This window comes from Hemitrygon akajei, chromosome 3, assembly GCF_048418815.1.
Source record: "Hemitrygon akajei chromosome 3, sHemAka1.3, whole genome shotgun sequence".
Classification (NCBI taxonomy): domain Eukaryota; kingdom Metazoa; phylum Chordata; class Chondrichthyes; order Myliobatiformes; family Dasyatidae; genus Hemitrygon; species Hemitrygon akajei.
The window spans coordinates 32,235,428-32,248,026 of NC_133126.1; the positions used below are offsets into that span (position 1 = coordinate 32,235,428).

Sequence of the window (12,599 nt, forward strand, 5' to 3'; positions counted from 1 at the left end):
GGGATATATTGTTGATAGGCCTGTTTTTCCATTGGCATGGCATGATAGTACCAACATATTATACAATTTCAATATAACATCCTCTCTGCTATACTCAGATCCCTGATTTATGCAGGGTTCCACACACAGCAAAAAAACTTAAGACCTGGAATTTTCCTACTGCTCACTTGCCAGCTAAATCAATTCTTAAGTTGTGCAAATCTGCTGGAGAGAATTTCCTGAATGAAATCGGCTTGCAAAGTACAGGATCTCTGAGTGTAAATCCAAGGAAACACTGACAGCTGGTTAAAGCAACACCCCTAGGCCGAAACAGCTGTTAATGCTGTTAAACAGCTTTCTTCACAAACTTTCAAAGTATGATAAAAATAAAACTTGCTCTAAAGACGTAGACAGAAGAAAACAATAAAGTAAAGTTACATTGCAAATGATCTGAAACTTGTTTTATACCTTCATACTTATTCCTTTCTACTGAAATAAATGCAACTGCTGAACAAAACCAAGTTTGGAGCTGTCTCCCTAGTGTAGTTACTGGGGAAATTGCAGGTTGTCTGTGTCCCACAAATGGGTGCCAGGAATGATCCAATGTCAGATTTGCTTTGAGGAAGTTTTTGGACGTCCTCATTTGCATAAGTTTGTGCGGCGTAACCTGCTCTTCTCAGAATAATGGACAGGAATGGCAGCAATCCTTCCAAAGTAAAATATAAATATATTCAGTTCTGAAAAGTAATGATTAATTATAAATGAAACCAGTTTGTTGGTTATGTTCTGGAATGTGCTAATGGGCCATTTAGCTCAGGAGTTAATCACAGCTCTCTAGATTGGTCCCAGCAAACCACTCGAATGCTAACCGATCTCATAGGCACATGCAGTAGAAACAGCATATAAAACATGGTGTTTTATCCTTATGCTCTGATTTCTGACGACAAGTGAAATCAAAGCAAAAAGAACTATATGTCCTTGAATTTGACACTGACCTCTAAAAACAAGACAAAACCAATGTCTCGCAGCTCAGTATAAATTACATTTACAGCTCCACGTGTGTTTCAAAAGTCAAACAAAGTGATATTTCCAGCCAACGAGGTGAACTGGCATTCCAGGGGCAGTTGATCAAGGTTTGGGGAGGACAAAGTCAAGGCCAAGCACAAGTTTTGAGTCTTAACAACAAAGGATCCCAGGCAATCTCGTAACTTAAATAGATATCTAAGGAAATATGCTGCAGGGGGTTTTAAGAAGAAAAGGACATAGACAGCTCCAGTACAGCATGGTCTCTTAAAAGATCTGGAAATTGGATTCTGACTAAAAGACATTGGGCTGAGGAAGGAATTAGGAGTCACAGGGCAATATGTGAGTCCAAGAGAAAATCCTACAATAGTAATTTAAAGATTAGCCTTTAGATAAAAGACAATGGCGTCAGTAAAAGTGTTCATGAAACTGTTATGCTGCAGGAATCTGAAGGCAGTTTTGATGGTTATTAGAAATGTTAATGGTCATCTGATTCAGAAGGGATTTTCGTTATGAGAGCACCATGCCATCGCATAAATAAACTTATCGACAATATATCCTTTCCCTACAAAAAGATGTCCTCTGCAGATGCACCTTTTGTGCAAGTCAGCTCATACAGCTCTCATCCTTGTCAATATCAATACTACTTCCACTGAGGCCTGCCAGTCAGGGTTGGCTATGGATGATGCATCCTAGCTGTCTAGATAGCAAGCCTAGGCAGGCAGTACGATCTAGAGAGCAAGCTGTTGTCCATGTAGCAAGCTCCCCCTCTCCAGGCATCTGATGAGCCCAAAGCAATTGCAGAGACCGATACAATTTGGTACCAGCAGCGTCGCAGGAGTTGCCAGTCAGTGTTGAACTCAACATAGGACTGCCTTAGAGAATCCTTTTTCACTTAAGCCTTCCCCATGAATGAGTATAGCCACAAGGCAGGGGGAGGTTTGAGATCAGAGTTTTCCTTCTCCAAGATGAGCTGCCTACCAAGGCTGATGAGCCCCATTCGCCAGAATTGACTGGTTTTAGGGCACCAGTAACCCACCTTTGTCCCTTCTCCTATCAATAAAAACAGTTCTGCTGGGCTTAGTAGCAAAGCTACACATGAAAGCCAGGTGGTGGACTTGGCTGTCAGAAGCTATCTGAGGCACACACCACTGGGAGCATTGAATAGGTAATGGGAGCTTGTCCCCATTCCCACCCACTGCTCTAACAATCTTAAGGAACCTCATATGAACCTCTAGTTGTCCCAAGGCTGCCTCCTTGCTAAATGTGAGAGACCCAAGGTTATGCCTTTTTCCATTAAGAGATATTTAGGCCATGGTTAAGAAAAGGAAGGAGGTGCAGAGCGGGTATAGGCAGGTAGGAGCAAATGAGGTACTTTAAGAGTATAAGAAATGCAAAAGAACAATTACGAAGGAAATCACGAGGACTAAAAGAAGGCAAAAGGTAGCCCTAGCAGACAAGGAGAAAGAGAACTTTAAGGCTTCTAGAGATATATTAAGAGCACAAGGATTGCAAGGGACAAAATCAGAGTGATAATCTATGCATGGAACCAAAAGAGGTAGAGAAATCTTAAATGTATTTTTTGCATCTGTGTTTGCTCAGGAGAATGACACAGAGTCGATAGATGTGAGGCAAAGCAGCAGTGGAGTCACGGACCCAATACAGATTATAGACGAGGAGGTGTTCACCATCTTGAGGTGGAGCAAATCCCCAAAGTCTGACAAGATATTCCCTTGGACCCTATAGGAGGCTAATGAAGAAATGGCAGGGGCCCTAGCTGAGATATTTAAAATGCCCTTAGTCACGGGAGAGGTGCTGGAGGATTAAAGGATAGCTAATGTTGTCCTATTGCTTAAAAAAGTCTCTAAGAATAAGCCAGGAAATTATAAACCAGTGAGCCTGACATCAGTAGCGGTTAAGTTATTGGAAACTATTCTAAGGGAGTGGATATATAAGTATTTGGATAGACGGGGGCTGATTAAGGATAACCAACATGGCTTTGTGCATTGTAGGTTGTGTCGAACCAATCTTATAGAGTTTTTTGAGGAAGTTAGCAGAAAAGTCAATAAAGGCAAGGCATGGACTTTAGCAAGGCCTTTGAACAGACCTCTTATGGGAGGTTGGTCAAGGAGGTTCAAGCATTCAAGATGAAGGTAGATGTAACATCTGGATCAGTAAATTTGTAGATGACACCAAGATTGGGGGCCTAGTGGACAGGAAGAAAAATGATCATAATTTGCAGCAGGATCTGGACCAGCTGGGAAAATGCACTGAAAAATAGCACTGTCAACACAGCATGCCTCCAACTCAGAAATCCTAACTGCATGTCCTTGGAATGCAGGAGAAAACCGGAGCACACAGAGGAAAGCCACAGAGTCACGGGGAGAACATACAAACTTATTACAGACAGTGGTAGGAATTGAATCTCCATCAGTGATCACTGGCACTGTGAAGGGATTGCACTGTTACACCAAAATGCCATCCTACATTTTATTTGCCATCCTAAAAGCACTTAAGCACAATGAAGGCTAAAGGGTATACAAGCCAAAGTTCCCTATTATCCTTGCCTTTTCTTCTGACAGGGACATACAGACTCCGTACTTCCAAAATTTCACTTTTGAAGGCCTCCCACTTACCAAGTACACCTTTCCCAGAAAATAGCCTGTCCCAATCCACACTTGTCAGATCCTTTCTGATACCATCAAAATTGGCCTTTGCCCAATTTAGAATCTCAACCCAAGGACCAGACTTATCCTTCTTCATAATTATCTTGAAACTAATGGCATTATGATCACTAGATGCAAAGTGTTCCCTGATACAAATATCTGTCACCTGCCCTGTCTCATTCCCTAATAGGAGATCTAGTACCTCTATGTACTGATTAAGGAAACCTTCCTGAGCGCATTTGACAAACTCTTCCCCATCCAGCCCTTTCCTGCAATACTCCTTGCATTGAAATATACATATCTCAGATCACTAGTCCCACCTTTCAATTTCTGACTTTGTATGTAGGCTTAACACCATCTTTCCCCACAGTTACTCCACTATCTTCCCTGGAGCTCTGGTTCCCATCCCCCTGCAACTCTAGTTTAAACCACCCCTTCCCCACCACCTTGTGCTGCACTAGCAAACCTTCTCACTAGGATATTAGTTCCCCTCCAGTTCCGGTGAATCCGTCTCTTCTGTACAGGTTCCACCTTCCCTGGAAGAGAGCCCCTGATCTAAAAATCTAAAACCCTCTCTCCTGCACCATCTCCTTAGACACATGTTAAACTTGTATGATCTTCCCATTTCTGGTCTTACTAGCACATGGTGCAGGTAGCAATTTTGAGATCATAACACTGGAGGTCCTGTCTTTCAGCTTAGCACCTAACTCATTGAACTCACTTTGCAGGACCTCATCACCCATCCTACTCATGCCATTGGTACTGATGTGGACCATGGCCTCTGGCTGCTCACCCCCCACTTGTGAATGCTGTGAACTTGATCCAAGATGTGACTGATCCTGGCTCCCAGGAGACAACATACCACCTGGGAATTCCATTCTCGTCCACAGAACCTTGTTTCTGGTCCTCTAACCAAATAATCCCCTATTACTACAGTTTTCCTGTTCTCCCCCTTCTTTGCTGAACCACAGAACTAGGCTCAGTGCCAGAGGCCTAACTGCTGTGGCTTTACCTTCTAGGTTATCTCTCCAACAGTGACCAAAGCAGTACACCTGTTATTGTGGGGAATAGCCTCAGGGGTACTCTGCATCCCGGGAAGAATTGTATGAATAAAAGATTCAACAGGTTAGTTACACAGTTAAATAAACGTATAAGGCCTGCAAATAATTCCACATATCTTCAAAATGTTCAGCAGCGTAAGATTTAGAAAGGAGCTAGATAATGTAGCAGAACAATTTAAAAAATTAATAGAAACAGGAGTAGGCCGTTTAACCTCCCTCTAGTCTCTCACGGTTCATTTTTCTTCAATTACCCAATTTAAATAACATGGATAACTTTTTATGGGTCCACGTGAACCATACTGATGCAAAAATTAAAGGAACTGATTTATTTTGCAAAAATAAGATACTGTTGTTTCAGGGAAGATAACTCCTATAACTAGCTTGAGCTAAGAAGAGACACATAGAACACAGCAATATATTTCCACATGAAATAGTGGCAGATAAAAACTTGAAGAATCTAAGGGCAGGTAATACTGAAAAGTGATACAAAGATGATGGTAAGACTATAACCATAGAGATTTTTCAGATGCTGGAAATCCAGAGCAAAACACAAAATGTTGGAGGATATTAGCAAGTCAGGCAGCATCTATGGAGAGGAATAAACAGTCATCTTTTCAGGCAGAGACCCTTTATCAGTACTCATGAGGGTGTCCTGAGGAAGGGCCTCAGCACAAAATGGTGAGAGTAAATTTTTTGAATGAAGTTGTTCCTTATCACTAAAGTAAGCTGCAAGACAAAAACATTATGAACAATTCTCTCATAGCAAGTCAGAATTTATATGTTGTTTTTTCTTAATTAGATAACATTGGATTATACTTTTGTATATGAAGAAAATCAAAGGACTATGGGCTGATACAGAAATATGTGGCTGAGGTGAAAGCTCAGATATGAATGGATTGAATGGTGTAGAAGCCATGAGGGGCCAAATAGTCCTATATTGCTTCTGTCCCATACTCTTATCTAAATTAGAAGGTAAAAATTGCACAGGAAGTCTTATCCCGTTGCAGTAAAGTTTGTTTCTTTTATTTGTGGCTACACTGCCTGGAAAAAAGTATTGCAAGTTAAAAAATAATACAGAATTAATATCCCATTGGCACAATTGTGTCTCCTCCAAGGGGATCACAACCTTGTTGTGGTTTGGAGGCTTCTGAGCCTCGAAGTCCCAGAGAGCTATGTTGGCTGGAGTCAGGGCTTTATGCTCTAGTTCTTGGTAGGGTTGCACATGCCAAACAGGTCAATGAAGAGGGGTCCACAGGTCCTCCAGGTTCAGGGGTTCGGTTCAGGGCTAACAACCCCGAGTGGTAAAACAAAATTGTTACGGAAAGAGAAATGAGGAATCCTTCTACATCTGAGTGTGATGGTATTACTGAGTCTTCACCTGGGGCTTACAAGACTGACAGTGGTGAAAACCGAGAGGAAGCTACTGACACAATGAAAGAAGCCCTGAGCACCAATGGAGGGCATTCATTACTGCCCTAAATGCCAGCGGTGTAACAGGCAAACGAAGAGACAATTCCAAAAGCAAATCTGTGAGATTTTACTTACCCCTGCTATGTGAAGTAAAACTCCTCCATGTTGCCTCTCCTTATTGGTAAATAGATCACTTGGAAATTCGTGGATAGCTATAATAGAACAACAGGCATCAAAGAATGTAAAGCATCCTCAGAAATACTTTTCAAGATATGAAAGAACTACAGGAGATTGCACAAATATTCTAAGGAACATCACAAAAACAAGACCAATATTATCACAAGATGTATTTCTGAAATAAACAGTGGCTGAAGATGAACCATTAACACCTGCTTAGAACAAGCTTCAGTAAATCGAAGCAATAACCTTTATAAAAGACATACTAGACTTTTGTTGATTTTTAGAGAAGCTCTCTGTCTATTTGCACTAGGGCTCAGAGCCTTGACTGGAAACACACTCATTTTTGATAAAGCAAACTATGTTTCAAATATGCAGTTAGTACTACAGTGCTCCAAACCGATTGCCTACAGTTGTGAATGGTAACTGATGCCACATAAGAGTTTCCACTTGTTCTAGGAGTTGGAAATCTGCTGGACAGTTTGAGCACTTGCATTCAGTTTGCAAAATTAAGCAACACTGGCACAGAAGACACCTACTCTCTGGTGCAATGATAATAAATTGGAGATTACATTCAATGCCACCAAAGTCAAAGTTGAGTTTACTGTCATATGCACAAGTGCCTGATTACACAGGTGCAATGAAAATCTTGCTTGCAGCAGTATCAGGAGCAACAGTCTTGATAAAAACATAAATTAAACAACAAGTTCTTTAACTTGCAGGCCAACACCTGAAGAAGGGTCTCAGCCCAAAACATTTCTATAGATGCTGCCTGACCTGCTGAGTTCCTCCAGCATATTGTATGCGTTGCTCTGGATTTTAAGCATCTGCAGAATCTCTTGTCTTTAACTTGCAGAATCAAATTTACACATCAATCTGCTGATAATGAATCTGTAAAATCATATTGTGAAGACTATATGCTGCAACTTTGAAAGAATTGAAAGGAATACATGGACAACTTGGAGGTAACCAATTTGGTAAAATAAGATAATTGAATCAACTGCTAGACTTTTGGAGATAGAAGAGAAAGGAAACAACTGAAAAAGTTTGGTCAGAACTTTCAAAGCAAGAGTACATGAGGCATCCCAGCAACCCGTATGGATAGACACCAATTCGAATACAGCTATTTGAATTATTCATGATGAATAATTCTTGTCTAATTCTGGCTGGAAACACATCTATAAAGTTAGGATGTCTTCTCTGAATAAGCGTCCAGTTACATTTTGATGAGTTTGCCTCTTTTGATGTTGCTTTACAAATTGTGATTTTGCAAAGAAGATAGAACTCTCTCCTCTTGTTGCCAAGCCTTGATCAACTCAAACAACTGTACATTTGGACAAGGCTGAAACAATGAAAGTGGGGTATGGACGCTGTTAATTTCAACTCTGCTACATAGCTGGGTGAGTGCATGAACATACACTTCCCAACACTGTATTCCTCTGCCACTTCATTCTCCTAACCTGTCTGTCCTTCTGTAGCCTCTCTACTTGCTCAAAACTACCTTCCCCTCCACCTATCTTCATATCATCTGCAAACTTTGCAACAAAGTCATCAATTCCATCATCCAAATCTTTGATATATAATGTTAAAAAACTCGATCCCAACACAGACCCCTGTGGAAAACCACTATTCACTGGCAAACAACCAGAAAAGCTTCCCTTTATTCTCACTCTTTGCCTCCTGCCAATCAGTCATGGTTTTATCCATGCTAGAAGTTTTCTTGTAATACCATGGGCTCATAGCTTATTAAGCAGCCTCATGTGTGGCACCTTGTCAAAGACCTCCTGAAAATCCAAGTACACAACATCAAGCGATTCTCCTTTCTCTATCTTGCTTGCTATTTCTTCAAAGAATTCCAACAGATTTGTCAGGCAAAATTTTCCTGTGAGGAAACCATGCTGACTACGGCCTATTTTATCATGTGCCTCCAAGTACCCAGAGAGCTCATCTTTAATAATTGACTCCAACATCTTCCCAACCACAGAGGTCTGACTAACTGGCCTATAGTTTCCTTTCTTCTGTCTCTCTCCCTTCTTGAAGAGTGAATTAACATTTGTAATTATCCAGTCGTCCAGAACCATACCAGAATCTAGTGATTCTTGAAAGATCATTACTAATGCCTCCACAATCTCTTTAGCCATCTCCTACAGAAGCCTGGGGTGTGCACCATCTGGCCCAGGTGATTTATCCACCTTCAGACCTTTCAGTTTTTCAAGAACCTTCTCTCTAGTTATAGTAACTTTACACACTTATAACCCCTGACCCCTGGAACTTCCACCACACTTCAAGTGTCTTTCACAGTGAAGACTGATGTAAAATACTTATTCAGTTCATCTGCCATTTCCATTACTACCTCTCCAGCATTGTTTTCCAGCGGTCCGATAACCACTCTCACCTCGTTTTTTACACTTCATGTATCTGATGAAACTTTTGGTATCCTCTTTAATATTAGTGTTATTAATATCCCGACCTAGGGATCACACCTTGCAGCCACAGTTGCATTTGAGTTGCGCAGGCGTGTAGTTGCGCTGTAACTGAAACGCTCCCATGCACATGGCCTTCCTTACCATGCAGCTGGAGTTTGCTTTTCTATAATGTTTCATTAAAGTGCTGCGCAGTCTTCAGGCCATGAAAAGCTTTCCTGCTCAGAACAGTGGTTGGTCTACGCAGGTTTAAAAGAACAAAGGGAACGTTGCTTGCAGCTCAGTAATACATGATACGGAGGTTACAGATTGAGCCACTGGAAGAACATTTGTCTAAAACGGCTTTAAGAATATGCCTAATTTTAGAAAAAGCTTCCACTCATTAATCTATGACAGATACACAGTCGCTGTTCCTTCATTTTAAGATCATAGTGTTCCTAATTTGCTGACAAAGGAAACAACATTTGCAATTAAAACAGGAAAAGCTGGTGATATTTTGCAGGGCCGACTGCACCTGAGGAGAATGAAACAGAGGGAATATTTCAGGTTGATAACCGTTCATTGGCAAAGGATTCTAAAGAAAGGAAACAGGCTGAAACTTTAAATATGTTTTGTCACAGATATTGCCTGACCTGCTGAGTTTTCCAGCAATTTCAATCATTTCACATACTCAGCATTGCTGGTATTTTATTGTTTGAAATTTTTTTTACAAACATTTCTAATTCCTTTGTTGAAAATTCAGAACACAGTAGAATAATCACTAGACCTCTGAAGGTTTTGAACACAGTTGTTAATCTGTGAAAACCTCTGGCTCTTAAATTCATGCTATTACTTAAGAGATAAAAACACGACTGGAGCTGCTAAAAATAAATGGTTTAAATAAATTTAGAGTGATTAAAGCCATTTGGTTGGTCAATATTGTCTATTGGAAAAAAAATCATATAAAACTTTACCACTGACAGTTTATATCGTGGCTGCAATATAACAGCTTGATAGGCATAAACACAGGAGATTGTGCAGATGCTGGAATCCTAAGCAACACACACAAAATGCTGGAGGAACTCAGCAGGTCAGGCAGCACCTACTCTGTATTCCACATACCATTCTCTGCAACTTCCACTATCTTCAAAGCGACCCTACTATCAAACGTATCTATGCCTCTTTCCTTCCCACTTTCTGCTTTCCACAAGGATCACCCCCTCCACGTTCCCCTTGTCCTCTCATCTCTCCACACTAATCTCCCTCCTGGTCCTTATCACTGCAAGAGGCAGGGTGCTATACCTGCCCATTCACCTTCATTCATTGCCCCTTCATTCTTTCCAGGTGAGGTAACACTTCACTGCACATCTGCTGGAGTTCTCTACTGTATCTGGCGCTGCCCGTGCTGCCTTCTCTACCTTGTGAGACCCAACGTTAAATGGGGTCGGTTTGTCAAGCACCTTTGCTCCATCCACAGAAAGCAAGGTTTCCCAGTGGTCATTCATTTCAGTCCCAATCTTCATTCCCATTCTAACACGTCAGTCCTCTTGTACCATGATGAAGCCACTCTCAGGTTGGAGGAGCAACAGCTTATATTACATCTAGGTACCATTCAACCGGATGGCATGAACATCAATTTCTCCAACATCCAGTAAATTTTCCTCCTCCTCCTTCTGTCTTCTCCATTTCCCCTCTTACCTCTTCTCCTCATCTGCTTATCACCTCCCCCAGTGCCGCTCCTTCCTGCCTTCCTCCCATGGTCCACTCCTATCAGATTCCTGCTCCTTTAGCCCTTTACCTTTTCCACCTATCACCTCCCAGCTTCTTAATTCAAAACCCTCCCCCAACCACCTGGCTTCACCTATCATCTTTGAGTTTGTACTCCTTCCTTCCCCCCCCACACCTTCTTATTCTAGTATCTTCTACCTTCCCTTCCATTCCTGATCAAGGGACTCAGCCAGAAACATTAACTGTTTATTCCCTTTCATAGATGAGTCCCTCCAGCATTTTGTGTGCCATTATGTTTTATCTTTTTTTCATTCGCTGGATCAATACATTGCTGATAAGGCCAGCATATAATATCCATCCATAATTATTCCTGGATGTTTGTGGTGTTCATATGGTAGTTATAGAACATAGAAATATTACAGGCCCTTCAGCCCACAATATTGTGCTGACCATGTAGCCTACTGTAAAAACTGCCTAGTATTACCCTACCACACAGCCCTCTATTTTGCTAAGCTCTATGTACCTATCTCAAAGTCTCTTAAAAGACCCTATTGTATCTGCCTCCACCACCATTACTGGCAGTGCATTCCATGCACCCACCACTCTCTGTGTGAAAAACTTACCCCTGACATCCCTTCTCTACCTACTTCCAAGCACCTTAAAACTATGCCCCCTCGTGTTAGTCATTAGAATCCTGAGAAAAAGTCTCTGACTATCCACATGATCAATGCCTCTCATCATCTTATACACCTCCATCAGGTCACCTCTCATCCTCTGTCACTCCAAGGAGAAAAGGCAAAGTTCACTCAACCTATTCTCATAAGGTACACTCTCCAATCCAGGCAACATCCTTGTAAATCTCCTCTTCACTCTCTCTATAGTATCTACATCCTTCCTGTAGTGAGGTGACCAGAAATGAACACAGTACTCCAAGCAATCCACACAAAATGATGGCGGAACTCAGCAGGCCAGGCAGCATCTATGGAAAAATGTACAGTCGATGTTTCGGGCCGAAACCTTTCGGCAGGACTGGAGAGAAAAAACTGAGGAGTAGATTTGAAAGGTTGGGGGAGGGGAGGGAGAAATGCAAGGCGATAGGTGAAACTTGGAGGGGGAGAGATGAAGCAAAGAGCTAGGACGTAGATTGGTGAAAGAGATAGAAGGCCATGGAAGAAGGAAGAAAGGTGGGGGGGGGGGAGAAGCACCAGAGGGAGGTGATGGGTGGGCAAGGAGACAACATGAGAGAGGGGCAAGGGGATGGGAAATGGTGGAGGCATTACTGGAAGTTTGAGAAATCGATGATTATGCCATCAGGTTGGATGCTACCCAAATGGAATATAAGGTGTCGTTCCTCCAACCTAAGTAGTCCGTTGGTTTATGATAGACATTGGTGGATAACCTGTCTCCGGTGAACCAGTTGAGTTTTTATACCAACCAGCTAGTTTCATGCCTACTATTATCGATACTGATTTTATAATACAAATTTATTCAACTCAAGAAGTAAATTCTCCATCTACAACACAAACAAAATGCTGGAGGAACTCAGCAGGTCAAGTAGCATCTATGGAGGGGAATAAACATTCAGAATTTCCTCCTAATGAAGTGTCAGCCTAAAACATAAATGTTTATTCTACTCCGTAGATGCTGCCTGACCTGCTGAGTTCCATCAGGATCTGTGAATTGAATTGAATTGACTTTATTTCTTACATCCTTCACATACATGAGGAGTAAAAATCTTTACATTATGTCTCCATCTAAATGTGCAACGTGCAATCATAGTAATTTATAATAAATAGAACAGTCAATGTAATACAGAGTACACTCAAGTCAGCATGAGTTCATCAGTCTGATGGCCTGGTGGAAGAAGCTGTCCCGGAGCCTGTTGGTCCTGTCTTTTATGCTGCGGTACCGCTTCCCGGATGGTAGCAGCTGGAATAGATTGTGGTTGGGGTGACTTGGGTCCTCAATGATCCTAGAGGGCATTTTTACACATCTGTTCTTGTAAATGTCCTGTTAACAACGACAGATGCGCTGGGCTGTCCGCGCCACTCTCTGTAGAGCCCTGCGATTAAGGGAAGTACAGTTCCCATACCAGGCAGTGATGTAGCCAGTCAGGATGCTCTCAATGTGCCCCTGTAGATTTCCAGCATTTG

At 41.8% G+C, this 12,599-nt stretch overlaps 1 protein-coding gene across 1 annotated transcript in view; it reads right to left on the minus strand.

The window, feature by feature from the left end:
• Positions 1-12,599, minus strand: part of LOC140724832 (sodium/potassium/calcium exchanger 4-like) — a 334,703-nt gene that overhangs the window by 139,987 nt on the left and 182,117 nt on the right. The window contains exon 3 of the mRNA XM_073039498.1: positions 6,275-6,351. Coding sequence (XP_072895599.1) covers positions 6,275-6,351 — 77 coding nt within the window. The remainder of the gene's footprint in view (positions 1-6,274; positions 6,352-12,599) is intronic.